Source organism: Zosterops lateralis (assembly GCF_965231275.1).
Source record: "Zosterops lateralis genome assembly, chromosome: 1".
NCBI classification, from domain to species: domain Eukaryota; kingdom Metazoa; phylum Chordata; class Aves; order Passeriformes; family Zosteropidae; genus Zosterops; species Zosterops lateralis.
In genome coordinates, this window is record NC_139762.1 from 112,726,026 (window position 1) to 112,743,613 (window position 17,588).

Below are 17,588 nucleotides of genomic sequence, written 5' to 3' on the forward strand. Positions count from 1 at the left end.
AAATGCAGCACTGAGATAGATCACCAAAGAATAAAAGGCTTGAGAAAGTCAGGGAGTTCTTGTATGAAGAATGATCCATTTCTGGAATTATTAATTAATTAATTCCCTGCATTACAATTTATTAATAAAAAAGATTATAGGAATGAAACAGCACTCCAAATTTTTGCCATAACAAGGATCACTAATCAATTCTTGCCATAGCTGCTTACAGCCAATCTGGCTTCTAGCTAAACTCCACTAAACAAGGGTGCAAATGTAGGTCACAAAGAAAACTAGCGCTGCAAAAAGGCACATAATTTTGCAGAGGGCAGACTTCTCAGTTCTACTATGCAACCAACATAGGTAACTTGGGAAAAAGTGTAAAAATGGTCCTGTTCAGACCATCTTAAGATTCAAATGCAACACAGCTGAATTCTAAACAGCACAAGCTCCTGACAGGAGACCAACTGCAGAGCAGTGCAAAAACTTATATGCTTCTCAGAGCATTCAAATGGATATAGTTTTCCAGGAACATTGGAAAAAATCCCTTTTAAATTATCACATCCCTTCTGTGTTAAGTCTGCAGGACAGCATTTGCTTTCAATCAACTTTCTCTACTATTCATTTTCCTTTCTGTAGTTCAGAAAAATAAGTTTCCTCTCTCTAAAGCCAGACTTTGGAATAAACATGTATTAGCAGTAGCACAAGAGGCTAAGTTTCCAACATGCTGCTCCACAAAAGAATTAGGGAAATTTGAGATAATCAAATTTATCTTCCAACTTCTCCCCCATCCTTCCTGACCATGCTCCTCATCCAAATTATATAGCTATACACAAAGTTTTATTATAGAGCAAGATGAAGCACATAGGTGGTACATAACAAACATACTTTCAAGAACTAGTAAGGCTGTGACATACAAAAAATATGTAAACTACATTTTTCTCAATGACTGTTCAGAATCATTACTGAATATGTTAGGAGTTTGTTTGACAGAATTTCCATTCTGAATATACATAAAGATTATAAAATGAAACACATGACAAATATTCCTAAAACCCAAAGCCACTGCTGTTTATTTATATTTTTAAATATGATGTCATGTAACAATAACAAATACATCCTGGCATTCTTTTAAGTGGCAGATATCAGCAGGGAAGGAGTTTTTCTTCCCTCACAGTTTGCATTACAGCACTTTATTTTAATCAATTTATTTAGGTGCTTCCCAAGTTCACTTTCATATATTGTACATGTGTTTCTGAGTTATATAAACCTCAGTCATGTCTTTTTATCTTAAACTGGAAATCAAGCCAAATTTCATAGTACCATAAATCATCACTGCTACTGTCCATATATAAGTTTAAAAGCATGTATTTTTAATCTAGGCTACAGTAAAACAAGACTAGAAAGTTTAGATGTTTTTATAGACAAGGATGAAGGAATTTCTGAGGATGAGTTTTTTGGCAAGGAGGTTAATTCTCAGCACAAGTTCTCTACTCACCTCACTTCAGCACTATGGGCACTATCTCATAGCCTGCAACAAATGAACTTCATTTTATGTCATCAACACAAAGCAGAAAGCCATACAAGCCTTAGTGATTAATGACTCACCGTATAAGAAAATTGCTTATTTTTGTACGCCCTAAAAGGAGTGCCATTTGTAGATATTCTGTCATGTAGGGCCATCCTCAAACTAGCAGTTTTATCCAACCTTGAAGAACTTGATGCCTTAAACCTTAAACATGTATGCAATGATGCCTTAAGCTTTAATGATGCCTTAAGTTTTAGCTTTCATATTTTCAGATTCTGTGCTTCTTGAGCATAGTTCTGAGCCTCATATTAAGTGCCAGTAAGCTCTCTTCACAGAGTAGGTAGACAAAACAAATCCTTTTCCTGCTGAGGACCAAGGACAACTTTCAGCCCAACAGCATAAACCACAGTGGACTGAAGAGAGAAAACATGGATGAGACCTCACAACCTGAAGCTGTAATTGGACAATTAAACCCCAATATGCAAATAGACCAAAACTTATAAAAATGTAAGATCTCATGACCATTTTGTGACCATTCTTAGTCCACCTAGGGTGTAGCCCTGGTCAGGCTCTTGTCCTGACCAAGGTGGATCTTAGAGTCCTTTCAATAAATACCTACCTTATTCACTTGTTCTGTCCAGTCTCTGTTTCATGTCAGCCTTCCTAAGGCAGATTGACAACACATCCTTTCCTCCACAGAGAAAATTCTAGGCAGTATTTTACTCACCTTTGAAGTAGATTACTCAATAACAAAGAGTGGGGTCCTATGTCACAGCACTAGATTACATCTTGCTACTGCTACTCAAGGAATGACTACCCTCCCAGAAATAGAAGGATTCAGTATCTCTCAGCAAAGCCTGATGGCTTCCAAGAGATAACTAATTGCTGGAAGACTTAAAATATTCACAGCAGTAATATCTGAGGTTGGGAAAGTTTTGTCTATGGGTAAAAGTGTGCAACTTCTTACCACTTGTGACTCAGCTGACTTAAGGAACAGGACTTCACCAAATTGCAGACAGAACTGAATTCCCGTTTTGCTGAAGGTAAAAAATTCAATTATTAAAAACCTCATTGTATCATGTGTTGTTTCTTTGGCTTGTCCTTTTTATGCAATAAACCTGTCCTATAGATCTATGCCATTTACACATTTGACATGGGGCAGTACTCAACTATGGTAATACTGTTCTTGAAGAACAAGGCACATTTGAAAACTAATTTTAAATAGTCAGTACATCAACTAGTAAATTTAACAACCAGGTAAGAAAGCAACTTGATGAAATGACATTCTGTTTGCCACAGATCAATTGTCTCAGATTTATTTAGTCAAAGATATGATACAGTTACAAGCCCATGCATTTCATAAAAATCTGAACTTAAAATTTTTATGGAACAGAATTTTAAATAAAGCATATACAGATGTTTCTGGGTATTCAACTGGGCTGGTTAGAATGGAGAAATATTATTTGCAACATATGAGCAGAAGCATTGAGATTTTCATGTGGTCATTTCTTTATCTCTTCCTCTTCCACTCCACATCTGAGGATAAATCACAGCTGAATAACTCTATGGATTGAATCCTAGGCATAAGGTTATAGCTGAACTCATTTCATTTCCCATTGGCTACATATTTATAGTACATTTTATACCGTTATTAAAAATAAAATAAATAAAACTACATTTTTAAAATGTAGGCAGTATAACTACTAAAAAAAATGTCCTTCATCCATTTAATATGCTGACAAAATTAAAATTTCTGTCTACTTAAACTCATTTTTATGATTACAAGGTAGTTCTTGTAATTCCCAAATGTTTTTGAAAATTATTACCTCTCATAGAAAATTTGGGTATTTCTATGTAACGAAACCACTGGAGAAATCACAGAGAAGATAAAACAGATTAACATGAAATAAATATTAGAGACAGAATTTAAAAGGCACACAAATACTTCAAACACATACAGTTTCAAATCTTTATTGTTTTAAAATTCTACATGTCTTTTACAATTACAATAATTTGTTACTTAAATGACTCTTGTATGGTTAATGTACAATGAGTTTTTTCCTGAAACTCAACCATGAAATACAATTTCATCAATATGATTTTTCTAAATAGATTAATACAAGACTTCTGTTTTGTTGGGAAGAACTAGTGCTTCACCTTGAATAAACGGCACAGGTGTCTTCCCTTCAGAATCTGTGTGATCAATCCATCGAAAGTGCTTTTGAAGATTGCAGATCTAACTGACTGATTTTCAAAATCAGTCCATCAAATTACAAGGGTTTTTTAACATTAAAGAGCATTTTCATGTAATGAAACAAGCTGCAGTAGTTATTTTTATTCATCTACTGAGGCAAACTCATGTTGAAGAAAAATTATATGATTATCTGCATGCAATGAACACCCTCTTTAAATAGTTGATGAATTTTACACATATAAAGAATCTGTTAAAGAGTGCAAGTACTTTGATAATGATTTCACAAAAGGACATATGCTGGTAATAATGGTAACTAACATTTAACATCTAAATACAAGCTAATGTATATTTAACAGGCAATTAACATGGCAAACAAACCATGTTTCATGTGGTTGCCCTTCAAGAAAATGAACTCATTTGGTCCACACTCTTAAAGTTATCTGTGTAAAAAAATCGAAGCAGTTAGGGCCAGAGTTTTTGATGAATTTCTAAAATGTCACCTGTTAAAAAGTAAAAGCAGTACATCAATGACGTATCTTGTCACATGAGCTCAGTATAAAAAGATGGCCTGGGATCTGGAGCAATGAACGAGCACTGAAGGACAAGTCAAAAAAGAATGGAGACAGAATTTAACTAAAACTTTCTTGTGTTATACTTTCTTGTTCCATGGTACTGCTTTCACTCTGTAGAATTTTGTACCCAAAGGAACTTTGAATCTGTTTTGTGCCTAGAGAAAAAGAATAAAAAAAAATTAAAACGTGTAATTATTCTACTGATTTTTGTATTTTCAAGCTCAAACTGATTCCCACTACTCAATATTCAGGAACCCCTTAGGAGTCTGGCAAAGCTCTGGACAGTGTGGATACAAATACCCAACCCACTGCTTGTTCAACTCTTCTGCTTCCCCTACTCTTGACTCAAAAGGAATAGCAGAACTCAGAACAATTTTTATCTAAATTTTTACGCAGAGGGAATTTGTCACGATTGTTAACAATATTAAAATTGATTTTCTTCTCTATCAATCACAGATGATTTCTCATTACTATTTTCTTACCTTTTTTGCCTGGCAATATTCCTTTTCCATCACTTTTCCTAGCACCCAAGGTCTCCTAGATGCACCTGATGCTAAAGAGAAAACATATTTAATATTTTGCATAAGAAACTACAAGTACCAGGATATTACATTATGTTTTCAATAAATGCAGGGTTTTTTTAAAAAAAACTCAGTTTAAATAAATGAACAAACATTAAGTAGGGTCAGGTTTAAATACAACATTTTGGTGGCCCTTAGAACAATATTTTGCAGTACCTAGGCCAACACCAATTTTATCCTATTACAAATACAACTGGTGTTCTGAATTTCATTTTCTCTACTTCCCTGATGCAGGAATAGAATCAAGACAAGGTTTCCTAAATTGATAAGTCTTGATGTTTGTTTGATGTGCAGTTTTCTCAGATTTGAGGTTAACTCTGTCCTGCATTTGGTAAGGACTATAGCAAGCTGATCCATTTGAAAACAGACATGTGAGTGAACTAAGTACTCAGAGTAACGTACAAACCAACATGGCCTTTACTTTATGTATGTAAAAACCAGTAAGAAGAGTCATATTTCACACAGTTATGCATGAACTACTAATGCCAGAGTTCAGAAAATATTACATCTGGAAATAAGACGGGCATTCTCCCCTCATGTTTCACAGATGACACATATCCTTCAGCAAACTCAGAATCCAGTTAGGGCTTAGTGGTCTTCTGGAGACTACACAATTATTCAAAATCTATCATCTTTCATCAAAATAGTGAGTCTACTCAGGGAAATTATTTGACAGCTTGTGACATGCAATAACATAGAAACTTTCACTGATAATTTAGAATAAATACAAATTTTTATTTGATTTACATTCTCAGATGTTTTTACAAAGCTGGGAGCACAGGTGGGCTTAGAACAAACCATGATAGTTTACAGACATTTCCATGAATCCACTCCATGTAGCTCATGGTTTAGTGCAAAGCATTTTGCACATTTTTCCTCATTTAAAAAGATTTCCATTTAGCTAAGTTTAGATAGCTCCCTTGAAAATTAAGGGAGAAAAAAAGTAAATGTGCCATCCACTTGAACATAAAGAAATACAGAAAGTCTTCTCTGAAATTTTATAATAAATACCATTTTAATTTGGTGGAAAAACTACAAGCAAAAATATTGCTTTCAAATTCCCATATACTGTTGTCTACATTTTTTTATTTATTATTTATTCTGAGTAATTAAAGCAGCCTGATGGGAATGTTAACATGCTCTCTGTGTGTACCAAATTGGCATATTCTCCTTCTTTTTTTTTTTTACATCTTACTTTGAAGATGCAGATATCTTCCCCAAGCTTTCCAAGATACTAACACCTACATAAATTTTTAATTTAAAATGTTCTGCTTTGAAAAATATTTTGCATCAGAACAAGCAGCAAAAGCTACAAAGACAGCTGACAACTATTACGTGCTTCTTGTATTTATCACATATATACTTACAAAAATCACTTAGAAAGTTAAGAGGGTTAGAAAGTTAAGAGGGTTATTTGTATGAGGAGATAGTATTAGTTGTAAGAGGAGATAATAATTAGAAAAAAATCTGACACTTACCACACTCACCTGGTTTGAGATCCAATGCTGCAAGGGACTCTGAGTGCAAGAAATACAAGGTTGGACTAACAGTAAACAACACATAGTTGTCATGCCTTTCGTCCAAGATAATGAGAACCAAATCGCCAACCTGAAAACTGGGGAAAAAAATAAAATCACAGAATTTAACTAAAAAAAAAGCACAGAAACTTAAAAATACATTAATTACACCACATTTTCCCCCATGTATTGCACAAGACAGACTAAGTTGAATAGCAGCAAGACATTTCCCCTTGCTACACCAACTCATATACATTTCCTATTTTCTGAAGTCAACAAAAGCAGGCTATCCTTAAAAAATGTTTTTGAAATGTTCTACACTCATTAGCTCAAATTACTTTTCTCAAAAGTACTGTCAGTTTTCCTTTAAAATATAATCAGAAGTACATAACTAAATAGTAGCATTTCAATTTTGTTTTATTTTTATTCACTGGTACTTAAAGTAACTATCACTGTAGCAGTGTTTACAAACATTTTTGTTGTTTTTTTACTGAAGCAAATTCAAACACAGAAAAATACAGCAAAAACGTTCATGCAGCTTTCAATCTTAAAAGTTTAAGCACACAAGACAAAGAAGGGATGAACTGTTCATCTTTGATCAAATGATGAAAAGCCAAAGAAACACTGGGGTGACCGTATGTAAAAAGTTGTAAAACTCTGCTTCTTCCTGACACCAGGGTAACACTAGAAGCCACCAAGTTCTCAGGCCAAGTTTCAGTAACAGAATTCAAAGAACAATTTCTGTCTCCAAACTTCCTGTTCCAGGGTGTAAAGTGTTGCAAGGAAATTATTTACTCATTAATGAAATGAAGTATAAAATAGCTACAAATTAAGCATTAGATCACGAGGGAGCTCTAAGAATAAATATTACTACTTCTCTGATGATGAGGGAGGAAGTGCAAAGAAAGTGAAAAACTTCTCCATAGAAGGACATTACAGATACACAGTCAGTCAATTGATTAAATTCAGAGAAATTTAGGTCATCATCTTTAAAGTTAATTTTTTGATTAAATAAACAATACTCCAAACTTTTCTGCTCAGACTTACTATGAAGACAGGCTATATTGACTTAAAAATATCTCTACTGGACAGATGAATTCTTTTTTCGTATCATTTTCCTCCTCAAAAACTACCAAGACACTTGTGACAATTTTCAGATGCTAGAGGGAAAACAACAATTCTTCACCTGCTGATCTTGTTACAGCAAAAATGGAAATTGGTGTCATTCAGAAAACATTGACAGAAAAATCAGTGCAGCTTTTAATTCTCAAAGGATTTTTTATATTACTCAATTTATAAGCATAATATCAATTAAGAAGTTGTCTGTAGCTTTCACATTTTACAAGAAGACTTTTTTCCTGCAGCAATTCCACATGCAGCTGCTAATAGATTGATAATACTAACAAAATGTTTGAGGTTTCATTCTGTCAGAGCAAGATAAGAACTTCGAAGACTTTAGGAAGGTAAGACTTCTCTCGACATATAACACAGCACTATGTGTATTCAAGATGAATAGATTTCCTTTTTCTTAGCATGACTTCAAGGTTACAGATAAACAAAAAAGTAATCTAAAAAAAGCCTCAGAGAATTCTAAAAATCCCAGGATGAAATACAGAACTCAAGAAAGTCACTGACAGAGAATTCAAAAAGACCATTATATTGTTTATAAAATTTGATTTATGCTCAACTGGGATTGTTCAATAGCTGATGGCTAAATTATAGTGATCTATGCATCTTTTCACCACAGAGCAAGAATAGAAGAATTGTAATGTTAACTATACACTTAATTTACTGAAAGCATATCCATCTCTTTAGATGAAAATTAACATGTACTTACTCTCTAATTGCTATTTTTTCAGAATGTCTTGAGGATACTGATGACATGCTTTGGGACATCTACAAAAGAAAGAAAAGCTATAAAGTACTGGCAAGCTATGATGAAATATACATTGCAGGTAAGAATATGGCAAGATGATTTTTCATTGATTTCAAACAGTGCCTAGTCTTGCAGATTTTATATTCACTCAGAAAACCCACCATACTTTTGTCCTCCTGTTTTATAGTGGGTTTAGTTGTTTGTGATTGGCTTTTGGGTTTGATTAATGTACTCTTGTTTTTTTTAATAGCTACCTTTGATTATAAAAAGTTCCTGCATAACTAACTTCTCCCTCATTATTTAAAACTGGGAAGGGCTTTTCATATCAGTGCCAGTGAAGATTTATTCTGGGCATACACAAGACCTACGATAAAACTGTCCATTCTAACAGAGGAGTCATTGGCACTAGAAAAGGCTGATGGTTGAACACCAGGGATTAAATGTGTTTATTACAATTAAAGTCTAGATGTTGAGCTCAACATAGTCTCTCAGTTTTTCTACAAACTGCCACAAAATCTAAAATTTATTGTAATCAATAGGGGAGCATTCCCTGGAACAACACTGGAGTCAGATTTACTAAGACCAAACAAAGGTTCAATTCTGTAAGGTTTTGGACATCAGAATTATCTTCTATATGTATATTTGCCTTTAATTGTTTAAATCAATAAAATACTGGCAGATGGATCAACTTCAGTAGGAAAAGCTAGATCTAAAAATAAATATAAGTGCACAAAAAGTTTCTACAATAACTGTGATAACATGAAATGACAATGGGTAATTAATGCTACTTCTATCTCCAAAGGAATACCTATCCCACATGCAGGCAAGTAGCTGGGGAAGCTGTTCAGATGTAAATGTATCAGTCCCATTACCCTCTGATAACCTCCTTACAAAAGACAATTCATAATTGCTCCACAGAAATTCTCACTAGAGGTCCTTCAGATTTTCCATCCAACCATCCCTACTTCCTGGACAATCTGCACATGCTATTCAAACCTAGATTGCTCACATTTGAAGTTTAGCACATGATTTTTCAGCTGGAACTCAAATATTGTTCCCTACAGCGAATTTCCTTCCTATTGTCAATCTTGCCCCCTGCCTTCTCCAAAGGCAGCACCAGCCTGTCTCCACATGAGCTTGAAGCCCATTCACAGCTCATTTTCTTCATTTCTTCAAAGAATGGGTCCAAACTGAACGCAGTACATTACAGAAAGCTCTCAAATTCTGATGACATTTTCAGCAGTTTTCTTTACAGGATCCAACTTCAGACATTTTACCTTTCTTTCTTGAAAAGGTTGCAGCTAGCATGAAATTTGTCAAATTTGCTTAGACTGTTCACAAAAGTGTTTGAGAGTTCTCTTCAGATATATAGACCAGATATTTTCTTGCTGTTTTTTAAAACTGGAGTAAGTTTTAAGCGAAAACACAAAATAGCTTGATTTCTGTTTTTTCCCTGAACTTGTAACGTCAAGAAAAACAGGACAAATTAGAATGCTGAGAATAATTACATCAAAACCTAGTAAGGAATGTTTTATGAGTACAATTGTAATAGCCTTTATACAGAAAAAATGGTTCCCTTTCTCAGTAATTCATTTGCTGTAACCAAAATATTGTAATAATATTCTAAGTATTAAAAGGAGTTCCTTTTTGTTCCTGGTAGAAGTAATTCACAAGTTCTTCTGCAAAAGCCAGTGACCTATGAAGATTCTTTTTTTCACAGAGAATGCCTTCTGAGCTCCTTTTCTGAAGTATCTCAACAGAAATAAACATTGGTATTTAAGTGTTGTGATGTACATTTCAATTTTAGAAGTGTATTTGAAAGGAGGGGGAGAGGAAATAAGGATAAAGAGACAAATAATAAACTTATCTATGTAAAAACTCATTTTATAAGTAAGGAATTGAAAAGATATGAAGTTCCTATGCCCATTTAGAAATCGATTTTGAAGTGCTTTAGACACCAATGAACTGCTAATTTATCTTACATGGCTTTGCATTAATCATAATAAGAATTATCTTCTATTTGTCTTGTACAGTGTTTCTTCCATTTTATTTCATTCTAACATGAGAGATCAAGAGTCTGATTGAGGAAATCTGTAGAGAGGTTTAGAAAACTTGTCCAGGTGTATTTTGAGTTGCATTGTAAAAACTACACTTAAATAAATTCTGTGTACTTAACTGACATTCTGAATTAAAAATAATCCTCTAAAAATTATACTTTTTGATGTCTTGCAATTCTTTCTTAGGCCTAGTATGAAGTCTAACTTCCCACTACACAGATAGCAGTTCCTACGAAACCTCTAGGTATCACTTAACACTTAAAAAAAGTGAGATCACCATGGCCAGTCTAACCAAAGGATGTGCCTTTCCTATACACACAGGAAATTGTTTAATACCTCAAATCAAGAGCTGCTAGCAAGGATAAACTGAGAATAAATAAAAGGGTAAAAATTTATAGTACAGGAATCAAGGGCTCTCTGTCTCTAAATCATTTTTCCTTCCATAGGCATTTGCTGTATTTGAGCATTTCATATGGTAGCTGCCTGCATTTCCAGCTGCTAGGGAGAATTACAGTTTCACACCTTACAGAACTGGCAGGCCCAGTTGTCCCAAAACAACCTGTAAGTTATTGTTAACTAACAATTGTGCTTAAAGTGCAGACATATTTATATTCTTGTAAACTGTCCTTCAATCTGCTGCTGCTGAAAACTGAGTCATGGCACCCTGGAAATTAACACTCCCTTATACCCCAACTTTAGATGATCTGTGTTCTTTGGGAAGAAGTCACTCTCCAGTCCTGTGAATCTTTTTCCATGAGAAGACTAAGCTCAAGTACCTCTGGAAGGTTATCAGGTTACCTATTTACCACTTGCCTTTACACTTAAAATATTTTTTAAATGAATAAAAAAAAACATTCTTAGATTTTAATAAACTTAACATTTTTAAGTTTTTCTTATTTTTTCATGAGGCTTAAAAATGGATTGCACAAGTGCTTACCAATCTTTGATTTAATCTCTTATTTTCCTCTTCTTTCAACTGCAAAGTCTAAAAGAAAATCTTAATCTGATTAACTGGATATTATACCTTATACAATACAAACTTTTTTTAGGAAGTTCTGAACTAGAGCCCAACTACTTGTACAATACTACATCTTCCAGTTCTAAAACAATTATTAAAATACCTTTTGAACAAACACATGCAAAAAAATCCTTGAAATCTAGTAATTATCCTACTGCTACAAACCCCATTGCTAAGATTTTACCTCCATACTCATGCTTCTCTTTCAGTTAGAAAAATATGTCAATGACAGAACAGCAAAAAAAAGTAATATATTACTATGTTATAGCTTCTACCCATGACAAATCCCATGTAATCAGATGACAGAAAAAAGTATGTATGTGCTCATAGTCAGAAACATCCAGGCAGTTGCATCATACAGTGTCATAACCCATTAACAGAAAGCATTCCTGTTCTTTTTTTGGTCCCAGATTTTTATCCAAATGAGCCTAGAAAGCTGGAAGCTATTGACACCTTTTTTTAAAACAAAAAAAATCCACCTCAATTTTAAAAAGATAACCAAGATGAAGTTAGAGATGACTGGACAGTTAAAAATTACTAGAATCTGATATACTCCAGTGTTACTACTATGGGTTAATCCCACATTTTACAAAGAATACAGCCTATGAGGAGAAATTACCTGTTTTCATGAGAAACTTGTAAATCAATCTTAAATGCTGTCCAGCTGTTTTGTAAGTCTTAATTATAAAAAGAATTTGTAACTTTTTTCTATAGCAATTCTCTGAATCAATGATCTGACACTCCTAAGAAGAGGTATTACACCTGAATCATTCATACTAAATCTACCTAGACATAACAAGGATAGGCCAAGAGTGATGTTTTAATAGTTATCTTGAATAACTTTAGTGAATTACAGTGATCCAAGAGTGCAATGAAAAAACATTCCCTGAAGAAATATTTATAATCCTTGCAGACACCGTATTGCATCAGAGCATGTAACTGACCACAGCACAACTTCACAGGTACATATTTTTTAATGTACTCAGTCATAACACTTAGCCTCACAAAAAATCTACTCACTCTTTCTAACAACATTATCCTCTGCTTTTCTTCAGACATATGAACATTTTCACTAAAAGAGAAAGAAAATGGACAGGTTAAAAACTAACATTTTCTTCATAACCAAAAGTTGTCTTTTCCACACCCACCTGCCATCTTCACTGTGAAGAGTGTTATATATTTACTAGCACACAGGGAATAGCATAGAAAGAGAGATTAGGAATCAGCATCAATATTACTGGCTGGTGTTTTGGATAATTTTTTCTTTTCTTTAAACCAAGGAGGTTCCTTGTTGCAACAAGCCAGTGAATTTTTCAGCCATTGATTAGTTTATCAAGCTGGATCAGGGCATACCTTGCATGGGGGTATTTTGCATTGTTTTCAAGACAGCAGGATGAAAGATACAGCCCCACATGCTTTGACAGTTAACCCCTGATATTGTAATTATGTCCCATTTTCCTAGTCTACAGCTCAAAGGCTACTGGGGAGTAGCGTGAAGTGCCCTGGTGCTCTCTGGCAGAGACACTAATGTGAACTTGCTACTTGTTGCCATTTATCCCTGGGATAAACTGAGCACTGGGGCATGATAAAATAATACTAACATCCAAGTAATTTCTTAGGAACATAAACAGTAATTCCCAAAACAGTTACAATGTACTTTAAAAGCAGCTCAAATAGGGAAGGAACCATGTAATTTCTGGTCCAAACTGATTTGGTTGAGAAAATGGACAAGTTTTGGGACGAAACATGCTATAAATCCAATCAAAATACTCAGCAAAGCTAACAGATTATAATTAAACCATACTAATCATTACTTCATTTCAGTTACAAAGCTGTTTAGCTCTCATGTAATAGGGAGCAGTCAACAGAAACCTGTAAATGTTTCTGTCTAATCATACATTGAGTCATAATTTCTTCGTTCGCAAGATCACTTTAATTTTTTCTGTATATCTGTTTTAAGAGTGCAGGACTAGAATTGATTACTATAAGCAACAGCTCTTTTTCTAAAGATAGGGTACTTCCTTGTTTTATTATCAGTGCAAGTTTAGTTTGGCAAGGACAAACTGTTTCCATCTTCACTTCCATCAAGCTGTTAAGTGGTCTGGGTGGGTGATTCTGGGTTAAGCAGCATCAGTCGTGACAGATACTGACTTAAGTCAATGTAAGTACATCTAACAATTCTGCTCTTGTTCCTCTGGTAAAAACATTGTTCCTCTTGTGTAGTTCCCAGGCAGGTTTTTCTACTTCTGTGAAAGGTATGAGGGAGAAGCCTGGGGCTCTTTAAAATGCCAGCAGCATGAAAGTGAGACGCTGTTCAAAAGATGTGTCAGTAACAGCAGCCTCTCAGCTCATTCACCATTACAGTTTTCCTTCTGTTTGACTTACATCTGGCATACTTAGGTATATTATTTTATGCCATGATTGTGGGGCCAAGTTTCACCTTGAAGCTGCATACTTCAAAGTCACCAAACCCACACATTCCTAATGACTGTCACACCACAATTGTATGTACATGTATGTTTAAAAGAGTATTTTCAGGAAGAGCATCAAAAGCAGGAGGAGAGTTAATCATGCTCATCTGTACTTCACACCACCCAAGAGCACACATTTCCAGAACGCTTTGTGCATTCCTACTGTAATGCCCCATACTTACTGCACAGCCATCATACTGGTTTCCATCGTGGAGTCCATTCTCCCTTCAGCCCCAAAGTCAGCAACCAACCTCTCTGTGTCAGCGGGCACATCAGCTGCACAGGCTCCGCAAGCTTCTGGTGCTGCTGCCAAGTAGGTTGATGGAGAAAAATTACTACTTCTCAGTTTATTAACTTCTTCTTCAAGCTGCTTCTTCTCTTCGAGTAAGCGAGCTCGATCTTCAGAAAGTGTTTCAATCAAATCTATGCCACAAATAAACAAAATTTCTTTTAATTACAGCAATACTAAGGATCAAAACCAATCTGCAAAGAATGGAACAGTCCTATTAGAAAAGATGAATACTTCTTCAGAACTTTGCTTACCCTTATCTTTTTCTTGCTGTAGTGTAAGCACTTTTAATTTGTCACTAAGATCATTAATTATGTTTTCTTTTTTCATTTTCTCTCTTGCCAGAACAGTGTTAAAGTTGGTCTGAAAACAGAAAAGAATTATTACTGAAATAGTGAATGTACTGTAAAAATGTAATGCAAAATAGTACAAAAGAGAGCATGCATTTCAGTTTTCCACATTATAATTAAACAAGAAATTAAAACTTTTTTACTTATTGCTTTGGTGAAGAGACAAAATGCCTGTACATTTTATTTTTATGTTTATCTGTAAAATTTTTAAAAATTACTTTTGTTTTTAAGTCATTCCCTCAAGCCTGATACATACAAGTAGTACAATAACAAAGAATTAATTTTAAAATATCATAAGCTGTCATTTTTCCATTAAATATAACACTTTATATTCCAGTTAACATAAAATAGTTGAACATTCTATATTTAAAACATTTACTTGGAGGGTTTAAGTTATTAAGCTGAACTGCATCCAGATATGTCATATACAATGGAAAATAAAAAATACCATTATCAGTGCACTATAAACTGAATTAAAAATACATTTCAAATCATGCATTAATTCTTCAGTGAACAATTAACTATTGCAAAAGATACACAGGAGTCCTGTTTAATAGCGTGAAGTAGGTGAACATTAAAAGAGGCCAGTATAGCCTTCAGTACCAGTCTGACAAATCTTTCCACTTCTTCAATCCTTCTACTGACCATTGTGCCATTTTACTCTTGAAGTGCTGCTGATGAGACAGATATACCCTACCATGAACCATCTATTAAAAGGATATTTCTAATTAATTTTAATTTTTCTGTGAATTTGAAGATTGTCTTGATATATGCCTATCAACTCTCAGTCTTAAAATGCAAAGTATTTGGTGGGCTACACACCTTACATAAGGCACAGCAGCTTTTGTTATATGTCTGCATAATCAAACTCCCCTACCACAAGCATAAGTGACACCTCTAAAGAAACTTCACAGAGGAAAGAAAACAAAACCCAAAAAAGACAACGGCAAGGCTAAATACCCAAAATATTCAGTAATCGCTAGAGTCATGAAGTAAACTGTCAGCAGTGACTGATAACACTGTTTTTCTGGGTTTGGGGTATTTGTTTGCTTTGGTTGGGTTTTTTTTTTTGAGGGGGAGGCAGGTTGTTTGCTGTTTTTTAGAAAAGTTCCAGCTTTCCCTGGAATTTGCTATCAATGCCTCAGAACCTTCCCTTCCATGCTCTGCTGCAAAATTGAAGAATGCTATCAGATAATGAGGAAAACGGAATACTAAGGAATATTGTGATGGAGAAATAAATCTAATGATTACCAATGTAGGAAAATTTCCTATTCAATTTATTACGCAAGGCTAACTTCAGTATTAATGCTTGCAGCCCAATTGCAATAATACTCCTTTCTTTATAGCCATCTGCAATTTTGTGTTCCCTGCACCAAGTGATTCATAGCATTCATTCACCAAGCTGGCTGATCACCATCCTTGTCTCTTTGTCCTCATTTGATCCCACCACAGCTACAGTAAGGAGAAGTACTTAAAACAGAAAATCCTTTCTCAGTATTTAAATGCAACAAAGCTGCAGATAATAGCTGTTGCTAACAGATTTAATTTAAGAACTCAAGACTGATCTACAAAAACTAAGAGGCTCAAGGTGTTTTGAAAGGGAAAAAAAAGTATGAACACAAATGTAAAATATTAATCCAGTGCAATGTGATTTTTTTATCAAGATGAGTAAATAGCAGCTTTAAGTTCATTATGTAAAATACAACATACTTTGTTTGAACCTCAGATACAATACATTTATGCTTTGAACTTCAAAACACCACCTTGTCCATGGTAATAAACTTTAAAAGCAGCATTCCAAATCAATTAGTTTTTCAAATAATTAATTTAGTGCTATACACAAATTTTGTAATACCTGGTATCTTTCTACAGTTAAAGAGATGAGTAAATATAAATTTCAAGCGCTTAAGCAAAAGAAGTTACAAAAACTGAATCTAGATTGCCAGTTGTTTGGTAATTGGTTTGGCCTTTTTTTCCCCCCCAGTGTTGGGTTTTTTGTTTGTTTCTTTGTTTTTTTCTTTTAATGCTTAAATGTTTGATTTCATTAACACATCCTATCTTGGATTCAGATAATCACACAAGTTTAGAATGTGGAAGTCTTACAGAGCAAGAGAAAACTGTACTCTAACTTCAAAGAGGTGAAAGAACACAAGTGTTATGGGAGCAAAGATAATTAGAAAGAAGCCAGCTTTACCTGCTGCTCTGCAGTGAGTGATGTTCTGATGTTCTGCATTTCTTCATTCTTTCTTTTCTCTTGCTCTTCAAGTTGCTCTAAGAACTTCATTTTTTCTTCCTGAAGCTTCTCCTGAAGTTCAGCGACTAAGTTTGATTCAGCAGATGATTCCGCAGGAGGACTTAAAAGAAAATATTTAGGCTTTAAATGTGCAGTGTATACCAAGTCCCACAACACATGAAATAAGCACACACAAAAAAAGTCAGATGTTCACTTTGAGACATTATTTCTGAAATATTAATAAATACTATATTACACTTAAATCATTACTAACTTCATTTCTACTTTTTAATCATGAGCATTTCACCAATTCTTACTCTTGGGCATTCTGTGTTTCTAATGTAGCACACTGGCTCCATCTTTTAAATTTTGCTGTGGGGGAGGATTTTTGTTTATACTTTTACTAATGTAACAGAAGGTGTGGAAAGTAGTAAAAAGAACAAACAATTATCAACTTCACAAAGATACTTAGTATGTCAAAATGCAAAGCCTTCAGAAATATCACATAAGGAAAACAATTCAGCAGTAAATCTGATGCTAAGGAATCCAGACGTGAAATTCAAAACTCTGGATTGCAGAATCTGGAGGACAGCAGTAAGGATCATAAAGGAAGGAAACCACCAACAGTCACAATGGCAGGAAGGATAATGACCTCAAATGGCTTTTGAAACAATGTTACATAGGCCAAGTATTTTTCATCACTGAAGCAAAAATTAACTACTCTTCTGTGTTTTGGCTTGAGTTATCAAGAACCTCCCTGAAGAACTTCAGAATAGAGAAACCCCTTTATTGGGCAACAACTGTGAAAAAGTGCAGTATTTTAAATTTTTATTATTCATCTGCATCAGAATCATATTTAAACCATATTGATATTAAAATTAATCATATTTAAACCCAAAGCTCTCAGCTGAACTAAACCAAAG

At 34.3% G+C, this 17,588-nt stretch overlaps 1 protein-coding gene across 3 annotated transcripts in view; it reads right to left on the reverse strand.

Annotated features, from left to right (window-relative positions):
• Nucleotides 1-3,462: 3,462 nt before the first annotated feature.
• RB1CC1 (RB1 inducible coiled-coil 1) overlaps nucleotides 3,463-17,588 on the reverse strand; it is a 54,461-nt gene continuing 40,335 nt past the window's right edge. The window contains exons 15-23 of one of the 3 annotated variants that reach the window (XM_083862936.1): nucleotides 16,627-16,786; nucleotides 14,337-14,445; nucleotides 13,976-14,216; nucleotides 12,343-12,394; nucleotides 11,242-11,289; nucleotides 8,209-8,267; nucleotides 6,342-6,469; nucleotides 4,756-4,826; nucleotides 3,463-4,428 (exon numbers count right to left, since the gene is read on the reverse strand). In XM_083862936.1, coding sequence (XP_083719062.1) covers nucleotides 4,351-4,428; nucleotides 4,756-4,826; nucleotides 6,342-6,469; nucleotides 8,209-8,267; nucleotides 11,242-11,289; nucleotides 12,343-12,394; nucleotides 13,976-14,216; nucleotides 14,337-14,445; nucleotides 16,627-16,786 — 946 coding nt within the window. In that variant the 3' untranslated portion in view covers nucleotides 3,463-4,350. Of the gene's footprint in view, nucleotides 4,431-4,755; nucleotides 4,827-6,332; nucleotides 6,470-8,208; nucleotides 8,268-11,241; nucleotides 11,290-12,342; nucleotides 12,395-13,975; nucleotides 14,217-14,336; nucleotides 14,446-16,626; nucleotides 16,787-17,588 lie in introns of all 3 variants that reach the window. The other 2 variants (XM_083862935.1, XM_083862937.1) reach the window with 2 other exon arrangements.